Here is a 22,873-nt window from a genome sequence, read left to right on the forward strand (position 1 = left end):
GTGCTCAGGGTTTATCCATGTTGTCCCAAATGGCAGGATATCCTCCTTCCTCATGGCTGAAAACATTACATTACTGTATATACACCACATCACTTCTATCCATTCATTCATTGATGGACATTTAACCTGTTTCCATATCTTGGCTATTGTGACTAATGCTGCAATAAACATGGGAGTGCATATATCTCTTAAAAATGATGTTTTCATTTCTGGACCACTCGATGCCATTGATCTCTTATCTATCTTTATACCAATACCACACTATTATAATTAAAATAGATTTACAAGAAGTCTTATTATCTGGTGGTGCTGGGCCTACAACTTGGTTATGCTTCAAAATTATTTTTACTATCTTGGTCCTTTGTAGTTCCATATTTTAGAATCAGCTTGGCAGGTTTTGAGGGGAAAACATGCTTTGAGAATTTTGATTGGTATTGCATTGAAGAAATAGTTCATCAATTTTATTATCAATAGTTTTTTCAAAGAGCCAACTTTTGGCTTTGTTGATCTTATCTATTATATATTTGCTTTCTATTTTATTGATATCTGCATTTTTTCTTTTTCAATAAAATTCTGCATGTTAAAAAAAATTAATATCACCCAAGAAAGTTCCCTAATGCCCCTTTGCAGTCAATCCCCCCACCCATACCTGACCCCAGGCAACCCCATTATCTTCTTTCTCCATTACAGATTAGTTTTCATTTTATAGAATTTAATGTAAATGAATCATACAGCACATACTTCTGCTTCTCTCCAGCATAATGCTTTTGAGATTCATTCATGTCATTGAGTGTTTCAGTGTTCTATTCTTTTTTATTGCTGAGTTGTATTCCATTGTAACCTCTCCAATTTTGATGTCATATTTTATTATTATTTAGTTTTAAATATTACCTACTTTCCATAGTGATTCCTTTGATCCATCACATTCATTGATTTCTAAGTTCTTTTTTTGGGGGTATTGATTTCTAGCTTAATTTCACTATGGTCAAAAATATGCTGTGTGTGAGTTTAAAACTTTGGATTGTTGAGACTTGCTTTATGACCTGAACATGTCCTGTTTTGGTTTCAATTAGATAAACTTTGTAATCATGTTTTTCTGATTTTCTTTAGAGTTACTCTCTTTGTTGTTATGTGTTTTGTTTTTGGTTTTGTTTTTTGTCTGTTCTATCAGTTAGTGATGAAATTGTGCTCAAATTCCCAACTATGAGTTTTGGACTTATCTATTGTTCCTTTTAATTTTGTCAAGTTTTGCTTTATGTATTTTGAGGTTATGTTATTAAGTGCATACAAATTTAGTATTGTTATGTCTTCGTATTGAATTAACCTTATTATCATTATAAAATGTCTTTCTTGTTGCTAGTTTGAACTTCAGTATAAGTATGTCCACCTTAGCTTTATTTTTGCGTCTTCTTTAAGCATCTTATAATTGAATTTTTAAACTATATACAATCTTATTTTTTTATTGGGGTATTGAGTATATTTACATTTAATGAACTTACTGACATAGTTGATTTTAAACTTAATACCTCACTATTTGTGCTGTATATGTCTCATCTGTTACTCATTTTTTCCTCTTTTTTTCTATTTTCCACACTGTAACTATTAGTTATGCAGTTTTTATGCTTTTAGTAGTTACCCTATTAGTTATGCAGTTTTATGCTTTTAGTAGTTATGACCACAATGTGCATTCTTTGCTTATTAGAATCCACCTTAAATGATCAATCACACCTAAAGTGATCAATCACTTAAATCATCGATTACTTCCAGGATAATGCAAGAAACTTATATCTCTTTAACTCCATGTTCTGCTTGTTGTTCTGTTTTTGTCATGTATTTAATTATGTTTGAGTATCAGTACCCCCCCAGACACACGCACAGGGTGTTATTTTTTGTGTCTTAAACCATCAGTGTTCATCTAGACTTATTCACCTATGTATCTGTTCTTGTGCTCGTCATTTCTTTCTACATTGCCTGAGTACATCTGAGATCATATTGCTTATGCTTAAAGAACTGTCTTTATTATTTCTTTAGTGAAAGTCTGCTGATGAAAATACTTTGATTTTTTACTTTTCTGAGAACCTCATAATTTTGTCTTTATTTTGGAAAGATATTTTCATTTGGTTCTAGGTTGGTGTTATTTTTCCTTAGGATTTTAAAGATGCTATTCTATTGTCTTCAGACTTTAATCATTTTTGTTGAAAGATGGCTATCAGTATTATCATGGTTTCTTTAAAGGTAATGCATCTTTTTTTCTCTGCTTTTAAATTTTTTTATTTATGTTTGTTTCTTCTATAATGTGTCCTAGGTGTGGTTTTCTTTATACTGCTTGGAGTTTGTTACTGAATCTGCGGCTTGACATAGTTTGTCACTTTTAGAAAATGCTTAGCCAGTATCTCCCCAAATACTGTTTTGCCTCTGTCCTCTATTCTGGATGTCCAAGTACTAATATTTTACTATCCCTTATGTCTTTTACCCTATTTAATATATTTCCATCCTTTCTTGGTGGCTCCATCTGGATATTTTTTACTAATCCTTTCTCCAGTCTATTGAATCCTTAATTATTGTTGTTTTATTTTTCAGTCCTAGATTTTCCATTTGATTCTTTTTAAAAGTAGATTCCAGTTCCTTGGCGAAATTATTTTTTATTTTCTTGAACAGATTAATCATAGTTATTTGAAAGTCCAAGTCCGATAAAGTCTAATATCTGATCACCTATGAATATATTCCTATTTTCTCTTGATTTTTATTCATTTGATCATTTTTTTTCATGCTTGATCATATTTAATAGAATTCTGGGTCTTGTTATGAAAAATTATAAAGGCTTTCGATGATGTTATTGATATTTCACTCCAGAGCAGATTCAGTTTTCCTCTGGTAGGAAGATGGAGTATGGTGTATCCCTTTGAGCCAGTTTTGACTGTTCCTTGCTTAGAGAGTGAGTTTCCAGGATCTCAACTAAAAGTCTGAGGTATTTACTGGAGACCTTCCTCTTTGATGGGACCCTTTAATTTTCATGTACTTGGCAGTATGAAACCACTGAAATCTCTGATTAGCTATTCTTAGCATTATTGCAGGCAGTTTTCTGAAAAGTTCCCCTTCTATAAGATATATTTAGCTTCTGTGAGGAAATACGAGAGATCAAACTTTTATAATGTTTTCCTCAAACTTTTCAGTAGACATATTGTTGGTTAATAGTTTCAGATTTTCCAGAGGAAAGGGGAAACTTTCACTGATGATCTTGTTTACAATGGGATAATAGATTATCATACTGATAAATCTTAATCTCTCAGAGTAAGAGCTTATTTAGTATTTTTCCCCTCCTTTAAATCACTCATTTCACATTTTATGTTTTAGAAGAATTGGTTAATTCTACTTCATTGCCAAGGACAATTATGTTTGTAGCTATTCAGAACATCAGATGCATGCTTACACATACATACACATAAAAAGAGATCCTAACCTAAAGTTGAAAAGCTTCACTCTTGTGTGTGTGTGTGTGTATGTGTGTGTGTGTGTGTGTGTGTGTGTGTGTGTGTGTGTGTGTGTGTGTTTGGGGGTTAACTTCATGCTTAGCTTTTGCATAAATATTTCAAAAACATTTTTATATTTGTTAGTATCACTAACGTCATACATTAGGGATGTTTTGGAGGGTTTTGTTCTCTTTAATACACATATTCTATGAGTCAGAGCTCAATTGGGAAGATATAATGTTATTTTAAATGTGGAGTTCTTCTGCAACTGTAACAATAAAAAGGTCAAGTTTGTGAAGCTGGAGTCCTGGAAAGAGAATGAGTGATTTGTAATGCTCTTCAGAGTGTCTGAAGAGATTTTAAAAATTTCTTTATGTGGGCTTCCCTGGTGGCGCAGTGGTTGAGAGTCCGCCTGCTGATGCTGGGGACACGGGTTCGTGCCCCGGTACGGGAAGATCCCACATGACGCGGAGTGACTGGGCCTGTGAGCCATGGCCGCTGGGCCTGTGCGTCCGGAGCCTGTGCTCCGCAATGGGAGAGGCCACAACAGTGAAAGGCCAGCGTACCGCAAAAAAAAAAAAAAAAATTTCTCTATGTGCTTGGCCCCGTAAGAGCTTTTCTTGAAATAGCTTTGTAGTTTCTGTGGAGCCTGTAGTCTTTCAACTATAAGTCTAATTGAAGCCGTCACACCATTATTAGAATAAAAAGAGAAAGGGTGGGATTATGGGGATGATAAAAATGTATAAAATTAGAACACAGGGATTAGAATATATCCTAAGTGTTTGATTATAGTCACTGTTTTTAGAAAACAATACTCTTTGAGGAAAAGGAGAAAAGTAAGATTACTTTTTAAAAGAGAAAAGGAAAAACAACAGTAATGTGCAAAGACATGCGCAAAGAACCTTCAAATTAAATTCTACTCATGGTACCTCCTGAACTTATGATTTTTCTCAAAATAGAGATCTATTTCTATACCAGATTCAGATGCGTTAAATATTCTAAATAATACACCCTCAGTTATTTCTGAGTTAATTAGTTATAGACTTATGGGCACTTATTTCCTGTTTACTAATTGTTATGCAGTTGGCAATGTCTTTATAACTTTGAAGCCTCCTCCTTAACCAGAGCTCTTCCTGCATCTTTTAAAGACTTTGGAAGGGTGTGAATCTGAATTGCTCTCCTCCTCCTTCCCATCTGTCCAGATCTTAGTTGCCCACTTCCCTTGTGAAGCTTGTCCTACCCACAGTGATTTACAGATGAAAAATACTCTGTAAAATTTAGGTTATTGTGGATTATGTTTTGAACAGTATCTGATTAATTTCATTTACGTCTTCTCTGCAGTGTGTTCAGTCTTTGAGGGAAGACGCTGTCTCTGACATTTTCTTTTTCTTTGTCCCAGAGAGCAGAGTGCAGTACCAGTTATCCGGTGTCAATATAATTAACTCTACAGCCTTGACTTGGTGAAACTGACTGTGTTATTCCATGTCCTTTAGGAAGCCTATCACCAAGACAGGATTAAATTGTAAAAAATTGTATTAGGGGAAATGCCTGTAAGAGAAACTGGGAAGGAAGCTGGGAGAGCCATTGGACCACAGTGCTGGTCTGACCCTGAAAGAAGAAGAGAGGAAGGAAAGAAGGTCAGATGGCAGTGTCTTAGACTGTAGTGCACTTTTTTTTTTTTTTTATGCGTTACGCGGGCCTCTCACTGTTGTGGCCTCTCCCGTTGCGGAGGACAGGCTCCGGACGCGCAGGCTCAGCGGCCATGGCTCACGGGCCCAGCCGCTCCGCGGCATGTGGGATCCTCCCAGACCGGGGCACGAACCCGTGTCCCCTGCATCGGCAGGCGGACTCTCAACCACTGCGCCACCAGGGAAGCCCTGTAGTGCACTTTTAAAGAAAGTTTGGCAAGGCCACAGGGGTTGCCTGTGAGCTCCCACTTCTTCCAGAAGCTGGCCTGCCTTAGTGTTCTTGCTGTGCTCAGTCATTAATTGGGAGCAGCCCATGGCAAGTGTGATATTAGTGCAGCTGCTTGGTGCACAGCAGTTGAGACCCTTGGTCAATTATGTTCCTTGCTGTTGGAGATCTGAGAGGTGCATTTTCATGGTCACCATACTGATATTTTAGATGAAAATTTAACGTGTATAAACTCTGAAAAAGCTCTTTATTTCTACCATTTCCTTCTTGTGTAATTTTATTCATAAACATTCAGGTTAAGCTTCTTCAGAGCATGGCTGCTGATTTTCTTTATTTTGTAGATTTCCTTCATGATGTCCTTTATGTACCATTTTTTAAAAATCAGAAATCCAAGAGTATAAACTAAACCCTCTGAGTAATTCACCATAATCACACAGTAGTTCCTTGTAATAGGGACATTAAAATTTTTTTTAAGGATATGGTAATTATTTTACATTTCCTTTTTTATAAAAACTGGGTATATCAGTTCACTTTTAAGTTGTTGCCAAGGGTGTTTTTTTTTTAAGTTTTATATAAAAGGAAACTTACATCTAGGAATTTTGCCAGCCATGTTAGATAAGAAAATTGCTTTGTGAGTGAATATTTGTGAGAACATCTAGCCTTCTACATTTCTCATCACCAGTGTTTAGATTATTTCATATCAGTGAATCTATTTATAGAGCTTATGTTGATACTTTCCCTTTTATCAGCATATAGGAAAAACTTAATAACCTTTTTTTAAGCTCCAAGTTTTTATTATTAGAATCAACAGACTTAATGATCCTGTCAAATTTATTTATATCTATGTATGTGTATTTCCATATTTTTATATATTTTTAAAACAATCTCAAACATAGAGTAAAGTTGCAAGTACAGAATTTTATTTTTCTCTACTCTTTGAGAGTGATTTGCCAGCATGATGCCACATCACTCCCAAATACTTTAGGGTGTTTTCTAACAAGCAAGAATATTCTCCCACGTAACTTTAATACAACATCCAAATCAGGAAAGTAACATTGACATATTGTTACTACTTAAGGCTTAGTCTTCATTCAGGTTTCACTAATTGTCCAAATATTATCCTTTATAGAAAAGGGATCTAGTAGAGAATCACGTATTTCATTCGGTTGTCTTGCCTTCTTGATTTCCTTCTATCTAGAACAGTTTCGCACTCTTTCCTTCACTTTGTTGACCTGAAGATTACAGACCAGTCATTTTTTTAGAATGTCCCTCAATTTCATTTGTCTGATGTTTCCTCATGGTTAGATTTAGGTTATACATCTTTGGCAGGAGTAACACAGAAGTAATGATCTGCTCTTATTTCTCTCTCTCAGGAAGCACAGAATTGTGGTTTTTCCCATTTTCACTTTGATTACATAAATAGGATACTGTTTACCTTCTGCTTCTCTGCTATAAAGTTACTCCTTTTCCCTTTGTAATTAATAAGTATTTTGAGACAATTTGCAACTATGTAAATATCCCATTCCTTATCAGACTTTCCATTTATTTATTACTTATCATATTCACATGGACTCATGAATCCTCATTTTATTCGGGGGACTATATTCTCTTACTATCATTATTTGTTTTGGTGCTCAGATTGTCCCCAGTTAGACAGTGGGAGACCTTTAAGACCTTCAAGTGATAGACATACTCTATCACTCTTGGAGCATTGCCTTTCTTTCTGGCCAAAAAGATGTTCCAAGATATTTTCTGTGCCCTAGTTTTATGATTAGCCATTTCTCCAAGGAGCCCCATTTTCTGTAGTCAAAAATGGTAAGAAAAAAACAAGAAAAAAAAATGGTAAGAAACCAAGATCTGTATGCTACATGTATTCATTGCTATTGGGATGTCATAGCACAAGTCACTTCAGTGGACAAGGCTAGGAAATGTATGTACATATAAATATACAGATAGACATATATATGCATGTGTATGCACACAAACATACATTTATAATTGAGATATTCACGTACCATAAAATTCACACCTTTGAATAAGTGTACAATTTAGTGGTTTTTAGTATTTTCAAGAGTTTATGCAACCATCACCACTATTTAATTCTAGAACATTGCCATCACTCCAGAAAGAAACCTTGTATTCATTAGAAGTCATACCCCATCATCCCTGCCCTCAGCCCTTGGCAGTCATTAAACTTTCTGTCTCTGTGGGTTTGCAAGGTTTTGTTGTTGTTGTTTGTTATAGTAGTTTGGTTGGTAACTTTTGTGAACTAATTCTGTGAAGTCTATTTTCTTTGTCATGTGTGGCCATTGAAGTTGCTGCTTGGTGGTCAGCTAATGATTGGATAGAGATTTCCTTATGCCTGTACCAGTAAGTTTCCCATTCTTTGTCATGGGGCTCTGTGTGTGTAATTAGGTATGTCTTTATTACTCAACCAGCCAGTTGAGAACTCTGTTTTGCCTTCATTTTCTGCTTGTGCAGACTCTCAAGGTCAGCCAGAGATGAGAGCTTAAAGCCTTCTCAGGCCTTTCCTGAGCATACACAAAGCTTTGGGCATCTCTACAGCCTTATGGATAGGTATGGCCCTATAAATTCCCAGAAGTATGTCTGGGTCTTTCATAGCCCTTATGGACATGTTGTTTCCAAGCTTTTCCTTTTAAGCCTTTTCATTATAATCTCTTGCCTACTCCAACTTTTTTTTTTTTTTGGCTGTGTTGGGTCTTCATTGTGGTGCACGGGCTTCTCATTGTGGTGGCTTCTCTTGTTGCTGAGCACAGGCTCTAGGCATGCGAGCTTCAGTAGTTGTGGCATGTGGGCTCAGTAGTTGTGGCGCACGAGCTTAGTTACTCTGCAACATGTGGGATCTTCCCGGACCAGGGCTCAAACCTGTGTCCCCTGCATTGGCAGGAGGATTCTTAAGCACTGCACCACAGGGAAGTCCCTCTACTCCAACTTTTATCTGCCACCTCAGACAGTCACAATATTAAACAGTTGCCTGTAATTGTTTTTGATAAATGCCCCTGGGGGAAAAGGCTTTTATATTGAGTGAGCCTTGCAGATAGAATCTTTGGGGAACCACTGGACAGGTAAAATAATTCTCTGGGAGTTATTCTTTGCAGGAGCTCTAGCCCCATTGTGCTCCCTCTGGTGGCTGCCAGGCTGCTTGTTTTCATTGCAAATGCAGCCTCTTTAGTTTTCAAGGTCATAATGTTGCTGCAGAGCAGGGGATGGAACTATGGCAAGTTAAAAATTCCACAAAGTTCCTTGTTCTTACCAAGATTCAGTTGTTTTTCTGGAGTGAATGTTCCTCGGGCTGCTGTAAACCTTTGGTCAATATCCAGAGCTCTGTAAAAGTTGATTATGACAACTTTTGATATTTCTCTTGTTGTTAAGGAGAAGCACATTTTTGGAGATCCTTACTCTGACTTTCTTTGCTGATGTTTACCGCCCACATTTTTTAAAAAATTGAAGTATAGGGCTTCCCTGGTGGCGCAGTGGTTGAGAGTCCGCCTGCCGACGCAGGGGACGCGGGTTCGTGCCCCGGTCTGGGAAGATCCCACGTGCCGTGGAGCGGCTGGGCCCGTGAGCCATGGCCATTGAGCCTGTGCATCCGGAGCCTGTGCTCCGCAACGGGAGAGGCCACAACAGTGAGAGGCCCGCGTACCACAAAAAAAAAAAAAAAAATTGAAGTATAATTGTTTAACAATGTTGTGTTAGTTTCTGCTGTACAGCAAAGTGAATCATCTGTACATATACATATATCCCCTCCTTTTTGGATTTCCTTCCCATTTAGGTCACCACATTTAGGTCTTTATTCCTGTCCTGCTCCTAGGTTCTTCAGAACCTTTTTTTTTTTTGATTCCATATATATGCATTAGCACACGGTATTTGTTTTTCTCTTTCTGACTTACTTCACTCTGTATGATAGTCTCTAGGTCCATCCACCTCGCTACAAATAACTCAATTTTGTTTCTTCTTATGGCTGAGTAATATTGCATTGTATATATCTTCTTTATCCATTCATGTGTCGATGGACACTTAGGTTGCTTCCACGTCCTGGCTATTGTAAATAGAGCTGCAATGAACATTGTGGTACATGACTCTTTTTGAATTATGGTGAGAGCAAAATGTTTTTGTCCATTTTGTTCACTGCTTTGACCAGTCTTTCACATAGTAGACTCAATAAATATTTGTTGCCTCAAAGAATTGAGACTTAGGGAATTTAAATAATTCTGATAAATGGCAGAGCTGGAATTTGAAGTATTTGGCATTAAGATCCACTATTAGAAAGTTTTTAAGTAAACTTTTTAACAGTCAATTATTTTAGAGTTACTGTCCTGGTCATTGCAGTTAGGGGCTAATTTTGTGATTTCACCTAATCTGAGACCCTCATAACCATATTGCTTTAATGGTAAAGCGCATGCTGATTTTCACAGAAAATAATGGTAAATGAATGGTTAATCACTGTGGACTACTGGTACTGAATGGTAAAGAAATTTTTTTTAAAAAATGTCATTGATAATATTCTAAAAGCTTGAGTGAAAGGAATATGATAAGGGATATTGGGTACTGAAAATTTTTAATCAAAATACTGATTTATAACCAAATTTTAAAACTTTAAATTGTAGTGTGGGGATACATTCACATTGTTTTCATTTACTTGCTTTTTCTGATGTTTGTGGCCCTTCTTAAAATTAATAATTTATCAATAACAATTTTGGCTTTATTAATTAAAAATGCTTTGTATCGGGCTTTCCTGGTGGCTCAGTGGTTGAGAGTCCGCCTGACGATGCAGGGGCCGTGGGTTCGTGCCCCAGTCCGGGAAGATCCCACATGCCGCAGAGCAGCTGGGCCTTTGAGCCATGGCCGCTGGGCCTGTGCGTCCAGAGCCTGTGCTCTGCAACGGGAGAGGCCACAACAGTGAGAGGCCCATGTACCGCAAAAAAAAAAAAAAAAAAAAAAAAGCTTTGTATTAATTTGCTTTTTGTAGACTAATTCAGAAATAAATGATTTCAGCTTAATTCTGGATATGAGTGTGTGTGTGTGTGTGTGTGTGTGTGTGTGTATCCAAAAAGATATATATCTTCAAGAAGATATGTAGACATGGATAGATGCAGATATTGTTCTAAGCAGATACACACACACACACACAAAGTCAATCCTCATTATTCATAGATTCCATATTTGCAGATTTATCTACTTGCTAAGGTTTATTTGTAACCCCCAAATCAATACTCTTGGTTCTTTTGTGGTCATTCACTGATGTGCCCATGTGCAGTGTGGAAAGTTTGAGTTGCCTGATGCATATGTTCCAAGTTTAGATGAAACTGGGTACTGTTCTGCCTTCTTGTTTCAACTGTAATACTATACCAAAGTGTCTTTTTTTTTTTTTTTTTTTTTTTTTTTTGCGGTACGCGGGTCTCTCACTGTTGTGGCCTCTCCCGTTGTGGAGCACAGGCTTCGGACACACAGGCTCAGCGGCCATGGCTCACAGGCCCAGCCGCTCCGCGGCATGTGGGATCTTCCCAGACCGGGGCACAAACCCATGTCCCCTGCATCGGCAGGTGGACTCTCAACCACTGCACCACCAGGGAAGCCCCCAAGTGTCTTTTTGTGGTATAGTTAGTGCCACGTTTTTGTGCTTTAGGTGATTTTGCTGTTTAAAATGTCCCCCAAGTGTCATGCTAAGTGTCTAGTGTTGCTGAGCACAGGAAGGATGTGATGTGCCTTAGGGAGGAAATACATGTGTTAGATGAATTTCGTTCAGGCCTGCGTGACAGCACTGTTGACAGTGATTTCTGTATTAATGAGTCAGCAATAAATATTAAATAAGGTGCATTTAAATAGAAACACACGTAACACAAGGTTATGTATTGATCAGTTGCTGAAAATGTGACCAGAGACTTGCAGAAGCCTAACACACTCTATCCCCTATGGACAGTGGTTGAGTATCTGCTAATTCAGTGTTTGCAGAAACTTCATAGAACATATCTACTGTAAGTAATGAGAATCTACTGTACCTATATACAGTTTTCTTCAAGAAGAGAACTTTTCATTGGTTGTCTATTTCACTATTTTAATCATTATATTGAACCCCAGTGAAGCTCAGTGTGTGTCTTTCATATATTTATATTCTAGAGATGTCACCCAAATTGAAATCTTAACACAAACCATTGAATGGAATGTTACTAATAAGTAATTTTTTAAAACTTTAATTAAATTTTTAAAATTATAAAATATATCATACATTCAAATGAGTAAACATAATTTGTATTTATGAGTTTTAAAAGTCAATAATAGGAGAAACATCCTTGTACATACAACTTAGGAAATATATTATTACCAATATCTTTGAATACTCCAGGTGCTCCTCTCAGATTCAGTGTTCCATCACCCGAGTCAACCACTGTGCTAAACTTTGTGATTATCATTCCTCTGCATTCTTGAATGAAAGCTCTCTCTCTCTGTTTAGTTTGTGAATATTTATTGAATACATAGCAAAAAGAAAAATTTATGTTTTATCCTTAGGTTTTATTGTTGCTCACCTAAACTCTGCCACATATGTCAACAATCATTAAGATCTAGAGACTGTATAGTGACAGTAGCTAAGGCCTTGAGCTCTGGAGCTGCCTGAGTTTGAATTCTGGCCTGCTGCTTACTAACTGGGTGACCTGGCACAAGTTGTTTACTTTTCGTTTGCCTCAGTTTCTTCGTCTATAAAATGGGGATATTAAGAGTACTTACCTCAGAGGTTGTTTTAAGGGTTAAATAAATTACTATATATATAAATATCTGAAAAAATAGATAGTAGTTATTGATAAATAAATGTTACTGGCTAGTTAACAATTAGAAAAATTAATGCTAAAAGTTATTTGAAAAGCCACTTGTATTCTTGTGCTGTATTAAATAATCTTTTCTTTAAATGTTATCCTAATCTCTTTTAGACAACCATGTGTTTTAATGATTCTTGTCACCCTGTGATCTCTTTTCGTTTAGCTTATTGTGGCATTACTTTAAAATAGTCTTTCTTGGGTATCTCTTTTTTTGTCTCTCAGTTTGTGAGAACAGGTCTCTTTTCAGTTTGTAAATGAGTTTATTCCACATATTTTATATTTGGTTGTTTCTCCCTAACATACTCACTTAAGGGCTACTGAGCAATAATCCAAAGGCTGATTTGTTTGTTTGTTTGTTTGTTCGTTTTGACCTCATGTTGGCCGAAGTTCATTGTACTGATAGATGAAACAGTTTGTCTAACTAATAAATGGCAAATTGTTTTACATAAATGTCAAGCTCCTGTTAAAGTGAGGAGATCTGAGTTAATATTTCCTGTTCTCAGTATTGTCCTTAGAGCTATGTTCAATTGTGTGACAGCTCAATATTTAGGTTAGTGTTTGGAGAAACAGGAAATGTTATCATGGTTAAAACTGGTGAACTTAACTACTGTCTATGATAGCCGGTAAATCAGCAAACACAGCAGTACTTTAGCGGTACCAAGAAGCTAAATGGGAATCTGTTTGAGAAGTTTAATCCCTTCTTGCATGCCCACATAGCAGCCTTTCTATCTTGTTAGAGAACATCTTCTGATTTCCTTTTCATTCTTCCTGTGAGTCTGACCTTCCTTCATCTTCAAGTGTGATTGTCTGATAAAATAGTACTGTATGTTGCCTATTTCTGGGACAAAAGAGAAACAGCATTCTGTATTTCCTGTACCAATCTGATAAAGGTTTGTGTGTGAGAGTGTTTTGGGAGAAATAAGGTTGTAGATAAGTCTTTAGACAATCTAGCTGTAAGACTAAAAACATTGCTTAATGATTTTAAGGTCATTCAAGAGCAGTAGTGGTTATTGTATATTTTGGGCTGGCAAACAAAGTCCCACTACCCTGTGGAAAATTATTTTCAAAGTTAGCATCCCTATCGATGCATAACAGTTATTCACAAGATAAAAAAAGTTAAGTGTTTTCCATATTAATTTCAATAAGGAGAACTTACATTATATATAAATGTTAGCACCAACATGATTAAGCTTTAACAGCTATCTCTGTTTACATGTCTAAGTTTTACCTGTAGTCAGTATGTTAATAAACATGCATATTACATAAAGAAATTGAAAGTTCTCCTTCCCTAAACCCATGAGTTATGGATTGAAAAATATTAAGCTGCCCTTGGTCAGATTGTCATTTCTTTTGAGAGTGTGGAATCTTATTTCCTATCTCTCTTGACCCCCAAGGCAAATCAGAAAATAGGCCCTCCTTCATTTTGGGAAAACACAATCTATAGCAGTGGTGTAATAAAGGTATTAAGTGTACAGGCTCTGTATTTGAAAAGATTTGGGTTCAAATTCTGGCTCTAGCTATGTGACCTTGCCCAAGTTAGTTACCCTCTCTAAATGTCACTTTTCTTATCTCATAGGCTTTGTGAGGATTAATTGAGAATGTAGAAAAGCACTTATCACAGTGTCTGGCACTGTCTGCCTTTGTACATACCTTTTCCCTGCAGCATACCTGAAGCATCTCTGTATTCTTCCTTCAAGAATGTGAGGCCAGGCTTGCAGCAATTCTGGTCACATCCTCTTCTTTAAGATTAAGACAGTATCATCTTGTCTGAGATGCCTCCCTTGCCTTTGTCTCTATTCCTGGCATTATGACCTGGTTACCCACCCTTTCCCTCTGATCTTCCACATAACTATAGAACTTATCTCACTGTGTACTTTTTCATTGTACATGCTGAACTCTTGTGCAAGACTCTGAGCTGAGGAGTATAGACCATATCTTTTCATCTTGGTGTCTACCTCAGCACAATGTTTGATTATATAATAGGTGCTCAGTAAATAGTGACTTGCTGAATGAATATATAAAGCTCTCTTGGGACCCCAGCCAGAAGAGTAGTCTATAGTCCAGATCAGAGAGAAGAGACAGAATACAGACACAGATTTTTTTCCCCCAAAAGATACAAAAAATTTTCAAATACACAGAAAAACTCTAAGACTTGTACAGTGAACATCCATAAACCTGTCACCTAGATTCTATAATATTTTATTACTTTTTCATCACATATGTCTCTGTCCATCTACCCTTATATTCAATTAATTAATCCATTTTAACACTTTAAAGTATTTTAATACTTTAAAGTAAATTGCAGGTCCCTGCTAGGACCTGGCCCCACCCACCACCAGCTGGCAGCCTCCACATGCGGAGGTCCTGGCAGCCAACCAGGTCAGGGGCCAGCCTTGACTACCAGTGCACCCTGCCACAACAGAAGGGTCCCACATAGGGGATAGCCCTAGAGCATAAAGTTCTGGTGACCAGAAGGGAGTGTGCTGCTGTGCCCCATAAGACAGCTCCTACCTAAAGCCACTTCTCAAATACTGGGAAACATAACTGACCTGCCTAATACACAGAAATAAACACAGAGAATTAGGCAAAATTAGGAGGTAGAGGAATATGTTCCAAATGAAGGAACATGGCAAAACCTCAGCAAAAGAACTAAACAAGGAGGAGGTAAGCAATCTACCCAATAAAAAGTTCAAGGTAATAGTCATAAAGATATTCAACAAACTCAGGAGAAGAATGGGTGAACACAGTGAAAATTTTAAGAGTTAGAAAATATAAAGAAGAACCAAATAGCTGAACAAATAAATACAGTAGGAGAAATCAACAGTAGATCAGATGATACAAAGGAATAGATCAGCGAACTGAAGACAAAGTAGTAGAAATAACCTAAGCTGAACAGAAAAGAGGAAAAAGAATTTTTAAAAATGAGGATAGTTTAGGAGACCTATGGGACAACCTAACATTCATATTATAGGGGTCCCAGAGAGAGAAGAGAGCAAGGGGTTAGAGAATTTTTTTGAAGACATAATAGCTGAAAATGTCCATAACCCATGAAAGCAAACAGACATCTAGGTCCAGGAAGCATAGAGAGTCCCAAACAAGATGGACCCAAAGAGGTCCACATTAAAATTAAAATGTCAGAAATTAAAGATAGAGAATCTTAAAAGCATCAAGAGAGAAGCAACAAGTTATGTACAAGGGAACCCATACATAAGGCTATCAGCTGACTTTTCAGCAAAAACTTTCAGGCCAGAAGGAAGTGGCACGATATATTCAAAGTGATTAAAGAATAACATCTACAAGAAAAAAATACTCTGCCCAACAAGGTTATCATTCAGATTTGAAAGAGAGAAAATCAGTTTTACAGACAAGCAAAAACTAAAAAAGTTGAGCACCACTAAATGAGCTATACAGGAAATGCTAAAGGGAACTCACTAACCAGAAAAGATCATAAATTTAAATACAAAAATTACAAAAGGAAAAATCTCATCAATAAAGATAAACATACAATAAAGGTAGTAAATCATCCACTTGTAAAGCTAGTACAAAAGTTAAAAGAAAAAAATAGTAAAGTCATCTATATCCACAGTAAGTAGTTAAGGGTTACACAAAACAAAACATGTAAAATATCATGTCAAAAACATTAAAGTTGGGGACGGGTGAGTAAAAATGCATTCTACCTTAAGTGATCATCAGCTTATCATATATACATATAGGTTGTTATATATGAATCTCATGGTAACTGCAAACCAAAAATCTATAATAGATACACATGAAAAAAAGAGAAAGGAATCTAAGCATAACACTAAAAATAGTAATCAAATCAATAAGGAAGAGAGCAAAAGAAGAAAAAGGAACAAAAAAGAACTGCAAAACAACCAGAAAATAGTTAACAAAATAGCAATATGTACATACCCATCAAAAACTGCTTTAAAGGTAAATGGACTAAATGCTCCAATCAAAAGACATAGAGTGGTGGAATGGATTTAAAAACAGTAAGATTCATATATGCTGCCTATAAGAGACTCACTTTGTATCTAAAGACACAGATGGTGAAAGTGATAGGATGGAAAAAGATATTTCATAAAAATGGAAATAAAAAAAGAAAGCTGGGCTAGCAATACTTATATCAGACAAAATATAGTTTAAAACAAAGACTGTAACAAGAGACAAAGAAGGACATTATTTAATGATAAAGGGATCAGTCCAAGAAGAAGATATAACAATTATAAATATATATGCACCCAACACAGGAAGACCTAAATACATAAGGCCAGTATTAACAAACATAAATGGAGAAATTGATAGTGCAGATGGAAAATTAACCCGGATAGATCACATACTAGGCCACAAAGCAAGTCTTAATAAATTTAAGCAGATTAAAATCATATCAAGCATCTTTTCTGACCACAATGATATGAGACTAGAAATTAACTACAGGAAAAAAACTGCAAAAAACACAAATATGTGGAGGCTAAACAGTATGCTACCCAACAACCAATTGGTACTGAAGAAATCAGAGAGGAAATTTTAAAATACCTGGAGACAAATGAAATTGAACAGTATGTGCTCTCTCCCTTCCCAGCACTGGCACCCTCTCCCCAGAGGGATGGTGTTTGAGCAGGAGGTGCTGGTGTGGGCATTTGGGGTAGGTCAGGGCTTGGGCTGTGGCAGTCCAATTGGGGTCTGAGACCCAGACTGCTTCTGGCACACTGCCTGTGTAAATAATGGTTCCCTCTGCCTGCTCAGATGCCGCTTTGGGTCTGAGCCATCTCTGTGTGTCACAGCCAAGCTTCCTCCTCAACCATGGCAGCCCTCACCCCAGGGTGGAGCTGTGTTGTGAAGAAAGCAGGGCTAGAGTGTTCATTTGGTTCAAATGGGGGCACACACTGGAGTGGTCACAGGAAGGTGGCCAGCCACCCATGCAGTTTACAAACCACCCTCTCTGTCCTGCTTCAGGAGCGAGCGTGTTCATGCTTCTTACAAGTGAAGTCCAGTCTTTTCACAGCCCTCCTGTTAGTCCCATTGGCCCTCCAACCAGCCAAGGAGCTTGTCTTTCCTGTGTTGGTCCCCAAGGCTGTGGCACCCAGTATGTGGCTCACATCACTCACTCTCCAGGGAGGATCTCTGCTCATGTAATCTCCCTTTTCCTCTGAGTCTCCTCTTAGTGGTACAGGTCTCAATCTGATCACTTCTCTTCCCTTCCTACTCAATTCTTTGTGGATCTTTCTTACAGTCTTGGTTGTACAGGAGTCTTTCTGCCAGTGTCCAGTTAGTTGTCAGTGACAGTTGTTCCACAAGTGGATGTATTTTTGATGTGTTCATGGGGAGAGGTGAGTTCCACATCCTCCTAATCCACTGTTTTCATCTCCTCTACACTTGGCCACTTCCCATTGCCCATTCATAGATATTTCTTTGTAAAGTGTCTTTTCATATCTTCTTTCCATTTTTAACTTAGGTTGTTTGACATTGAGTTGTAGGAGTTCTTTATATATTCTGATTCAAGACTTTGTTTAGATATATTTGCAAATATTTTCCCAGTCTGTGGTTTACCTATTTATTTTCTTAATGGTGTCCTTTTATCAGTGGAGGTTTCTAAATTTTGATGATGTCTACTGTATCAGTTTATTTTTTAATAGTTAATGTGTCTGTGCCCTGGCTAAGAAACCTTTGCATTTACTAAGTTACAAAGATGTTCTGTGTTTTCACTGAGTAGCTTTATAGTTTTAGTTTTATGTTTAGGAGCATAGTACATTTAGAATTAATTTTTCCATATGAAGTGAAGTAGGGATCAAGGTTCATTTATTTCCCCCATATGGATATCCAATTGTTTGAGCACATTTGTTGAAACAATTTTTATATATTTAAGTTTTTACATATATAAAAAATTTTCCTTTCCTCAATGTATTATCTTGGTAACTTTGTTGAAATTAAATGACTGTATGAGTGTGGCTCTACTTCTAGACTTTTTATTCTGTTCTATTAATTATTTGTCTATATATGTATCAGTTTTACCTTGTCTTGGATATTGTAAATACTTTTACACTAAGTGTAGTAAAGGCTTCTCTTCTGTTATTCTTTTTTTCTAGTGTTTCCACTCTCGCTTTCTAAATGTTACGGTCACCCCAATCTGTTCCCTGGTTCTTCAAACGAATAAGTCTACAGTTTTATATCCAAGTTTTAGCCATCCACACTACTGCATGACCTCCAGCAAAAGCCATAAAGAATGAGAATTTTACCGTGTCATTCCCTTCATCCAAGTTTATTTTCCCCTCCAGTTTCTTCCTGCTTTTTTGTTCAGTGCCTTCAGATAGTTGTTTTATATATTTGTCTCGAAATAGTTTAAATTTGTTACCGGGGGGGAAGGTTGGTCCAGTAGGAATTACTTCTCCATTATAGAAGTGGTACTCAGATGGTTTTTGAAAGTCAGTCTGAAAGCAGGCGTCTGGCCAGAAAAGCAATTAAAATGAGGAGTGGAGAGAGGTATGGTGCAAAGAGAGGCAAGTTTCAGATAGAGGGAAAGGATTTGGTTCAACTCACAGAAGGCTTAGAATAAAGCCAAACAGTGCTTAGAAGAACTCCAAGGGAAAGAACTTGCTAGAGCATTGTGTTTTTCAAACTGTGAATCATAAAATCAAATTTGGTAGGTGGCCTCTGAAAAGTCATTTTTGTTGCTAACCTAATCCAAAGCCATAACACAATTAGAAAGTAAGATCAGTACATTGCTGATTTGAACTTTTATTCTCAGCTCTCCAGTTAGAGAATAGTTTGTGAGGTCATTGAGTTCATACCTTCTTTGGTGTGTTGTGGACCTTCATTTTATATTGGACTTCTCTTGTAACACAAACGAGCATATAAATAGCACACTTCTCAGTAAACATGAAATATATAAAGATGGATCAAACATTTGTCAAAGTTTTGTCAGGGTTGATGAAGCATGATTGACTTCAGAGATCCCCAGTTTTAAGGAATCCTCAACTTAGACATCTTTTATGGGGAAGGGAAACCTTGAAAATATATCTTATCAACAGATCTCAGAGTTCCTTGTTCATGGAAAAGGAAGTGATGGAGTACCATCAGGAATGCACTAAATAGGGATAGTATTAGAACCTTTCCCCTCTTTCTTTGTTATTTTTTCCTTCTCTTTTCTCTCTGTAACTCTCCCTCCGCCCTAACTCACACACACACACACACACACACACACACACACACACCCTTGAGCTCTGGATAAAAGTACAAATAAGGACTCATAGCTATATAAATCAAAGAAAATTAAATAAATAAAAGGATGCTAATCCATCTTTCAGTTTCTAAAATTAAGCTGAGCTCTGGAAACTGGTTATAATGAAGAAAAGCTTCTTTTAAATTCTTTAGCTAATGATTCCATGATATAATTCGTCTCTTATTAGAAGAGAGTGTCATAGTATCAACATTGGCAGAAGAAGGTTAAAAGATAACAATAGTACTTCAAAAGACACCATTAAGAGCATGAGAAGGCAGGTCACACACTGAGAGAAAATATTGGTAATACATATGTCAGACAATGATCTTGTCAACAGAATGTATAAAGAACTCGCATGAATCAGCAATAATAAGATGAACAGCCCAATTAAACAAATGAGCAAGAACTTGACGAGATAATCACAAAAGAATATGTATCAGTTGCCTTAAAGCACATGATAATATGCTCTATGTCATTAGCCATCAGAGAAATTTAAGTCAAAACCACAGGAATTAATAAAAGGAAAAAGACTGGCAATGTCAAGTATTGACAAGGATCTGAAGCAGTGAATACTCTTATATTTTGCTGGTGTGGATGCAATAATTGAACAACCACCTTGCAAAATAGTTTGGCAGTATCTTATAAAGTTAAACATACCCCTATCGTTTGAACCGTGAACCCCCACTCCTCGGTATTTACCCAAGGGAAATGAAAACCTATGTACACAAAAAGCCTTGTGTATACAAACCAGCTTTATTTGTACTAGCTCCAAACTGGGAAAAAACCCAAATGTTTATCAGTGGGAGAATGGATAGACCAATTGTGGTATGTTCATACAGTGGAATACTACCCACTGATTAAAAGGGATGAACTACTGATGCATGCAACAACATGGAAGAATCTCAGAAACATTATGCTGAGTGAAAGAGGCCAGACACCAAAGAGTATATATTATATTAATCCACTTATATGAAATTCTTTAAAAAATGCAAAGCTGGGGCTTCCCTGGTGGCGCAGTGGTTGAGAGTCCGCCTGTCGATGCAGGGGACACGGGTTTGTGCCCCGGTCCGGGAAGATCCCACATGCCGCGCAGCGGCTGGGCCCATGAGCCATGGCCGCTGAGCCTGCGCGTCCAGAGCCTGTGCTCTGCAATGGGAGAGGCCACAGCAGTGAGAGGCCCGCGTACTGCAAAAAAAAAAAAAAAAGCAAAGCTAATAATAGATTGTGAAAACAATCAGATTACTGGTGGCCTGGGGTGGAGGTGGTTTGACTGCAAAGAGGCATGAGGAACATTCTAGAATGATGGAAATATTCTATAATGACGGGGTTACATAAATGACTCAAAGGAATTGTGAAATTAAAAGGTATGCCTTTCACTGAATATAAGCTATATTTCAATAAAGTTTTTTTAAGTAAAAAAAGAGTTCTAGTCCCTGTACTCTGACTACCTTGGCATATGGGAGATACCCCACTTACTCTCCCTATGGTAACCATTCCTATTTATCTTTGATAACCATTGCCCTGGACAGAGAGTTTTGGTTTTATTTTTTTTTTTTTTTTTTTTTTTCTTTTTTGCGGTACGCGGACCTCTCACTGTTGTGGCCTCTCCCGTTGCGGAGCTCAGGCTCCGATGCACAGACTCAGCAGCCATGGCTCACGGGCCTAGCCACTCTGTGGCATGTGGGATCTTGCCGGACCGGGGCACGAACCCATGTCCCCTGCATCTGCAGGCAGACTCTCAACCACTGTGCCACCAGGGAAGCCCCAGAGAGTATTTTTATACTCACAAAATCATAGTGCATTAAATGGAGATTCCCCTCACTTTAATGAAGCACAACAGATAGGTGGGATACATGGAATGGGATACATGTCCAGGATTTAAACAGCACAGTTGGGGTGTTTGTCTTTTAAAAATAAATGTAGGAGCATCTGAATGATTTTTGTTTTTGTTGTTCTAAATCAGGGATCAGGAAACTATAGCCTACGCTGTCTGACTTTGTACTATCCTTAATCCACAAAAGCCACAAATGGTTTTTATATTGTAAGGGGTTGTTTAAGAAAAGAAAAACAATATACAACAGATATGTAAGTGTCCCTCAAAGCCTAAAATATTTACTATTTGGACTTTTACAGCAAAACCTTACTAATTCCTATACTATAGTCTGATCAGCATGGTCCACCTACTGTAATTGATTGAACCTCTTAAAAACTTGAACAGGGTATTTTTTTTAAAAAAAATTGTAGTCTCAGCAGTTTGAAGTATTAAGCATACAACCTTATTTCCTTTCCTATAAAGACTAAGGTGAATATTAAGTTGAATGGTATGATAGCTGCTTCTCTAGGGATACTATGTTTCCTGTGAATGGGCCACTGGCTCTGTACTAGCAGCCTGGTTAGAATGATGTTGAAGATGGTAAATAGGCAGAACATTTCGTGATAGTGTGTGGCATGTGTGGCAAGAGGCTCTCTCCCAGCCATTCTGCTAAAAATGCAGGGCAATACTAAATGTTTCTGATTTGCCCTAGTGGTATAGATGGGAGGAATCACCCTTTAGCCTCTGGAAAGTGCGAGAGTAGTTTAGAAGGTGTCTGAGAACATGTAGAGGCTAGAGAGGGTGATTTTTTTTTTTTTTTTCTGTTAGGTTAGGGGATCTGTACTGCACTCTCGCAGCATTAAGGTTTCCCCCGTATGGTGCATTAGAATTCCCACATCAACTGTAGAACCTTCCCACCCTCTTCCACTATTTGCTTCTGCCTCCCACAGTCTCATTTACCTGACCACAAACCATAATGGATCTTTAAAAATTAATTTAGGTGCTCTGAGCATCTCTTTATTCCAGATTCTAAAGATGAACCTGGGGATAATGGTACATCTAGAATTGCTTTAGGAAATATACAGCCTCTTTGAGGGATCCCACTGTGCTAATGGCTCACACATCCAAATTGAGGGATCATTGAAATTGTGGTGGACAGGCCAGGGACAAGAACAAGCAGCAGCTTGATGTGAGCTAGCACTTAGGTTAAACTCCATGAATGTTTATGATTCTTCTTTCTTTTCATCTTTTCTCTAGGCCTACTCTGTCTATGACGAAGACATTGGGTACTGTCAAGGACAGTCTTTTCTTGCTGCTGTGTTGCTGCTGCATGTAAGTAATTTTCCATGTAATAAAGGGCATGGTGCTGCCAAGTTTATTTTATTTGATGCTTGGTTTTGTTTTCCCTTCTTATTCTCCATTGACCTGATGGAGATTACACATGGCATATCTTTTTAAAAATGTTCTTTTGGTGATATAGTAAGAGATCTGATGTCACGAACAGGACAGTTTCTCGGTAGAATTAATTTTGCTGGCTAGTAGGGCATAAATTGCTTATTTGGAGTTATTTTTAACTAGAACCCTCTAGAATTAAAGAAGTCAATGTAACTGCCCAAATATGAGC

At 37.3% G+C, this 22,873-nt stretch overlaps 1 protein-coding gene across 8 annotated transcripts in view; it reads left to right on the forward strand.

Annotated features, from left to right (window-relative positions):
• The window catches only part of RABGAP1L (RAB GTPase activating protein 1 like), a 705,589-nt gene that overhangs the window by 421,102 nt on the left and 261,614 nt on the right, over window positions 1-22,873 (forward strand). For all 8 annotated transcript variants that reach the window (XR_004351208.1, XR_004351209.1, XR_004351206.1 and 5 more), the window contains one exon: window positions 22,507-22,581. Coding sequence is in view for 4 of the 8 variants with exons in the window: in XM_032641784.1 (XP_032497675.1) it covers window positions 22,507-22,581 (75 nt within the window). In the remaining 4 variants the exon portion in view is untranslated. The remainder of the gene's footprint in view (window positions 1-22,506; window positions 22,582-22,873) is intronic.

This window comes from Phocoena sinus, chromosome 1 (assembly GCF_008692025.1).
Source record: "Phocoena sinus isolate mPhoSin1 chromosome 1, mPhoSin1.pri, whole genome shotgun sequence".
NCBI lineage: Eukaryota > Metazoa > Chordata > Mammalia > Artiodactyla > Phocoenidae > Phocoena > Phocoena sinus.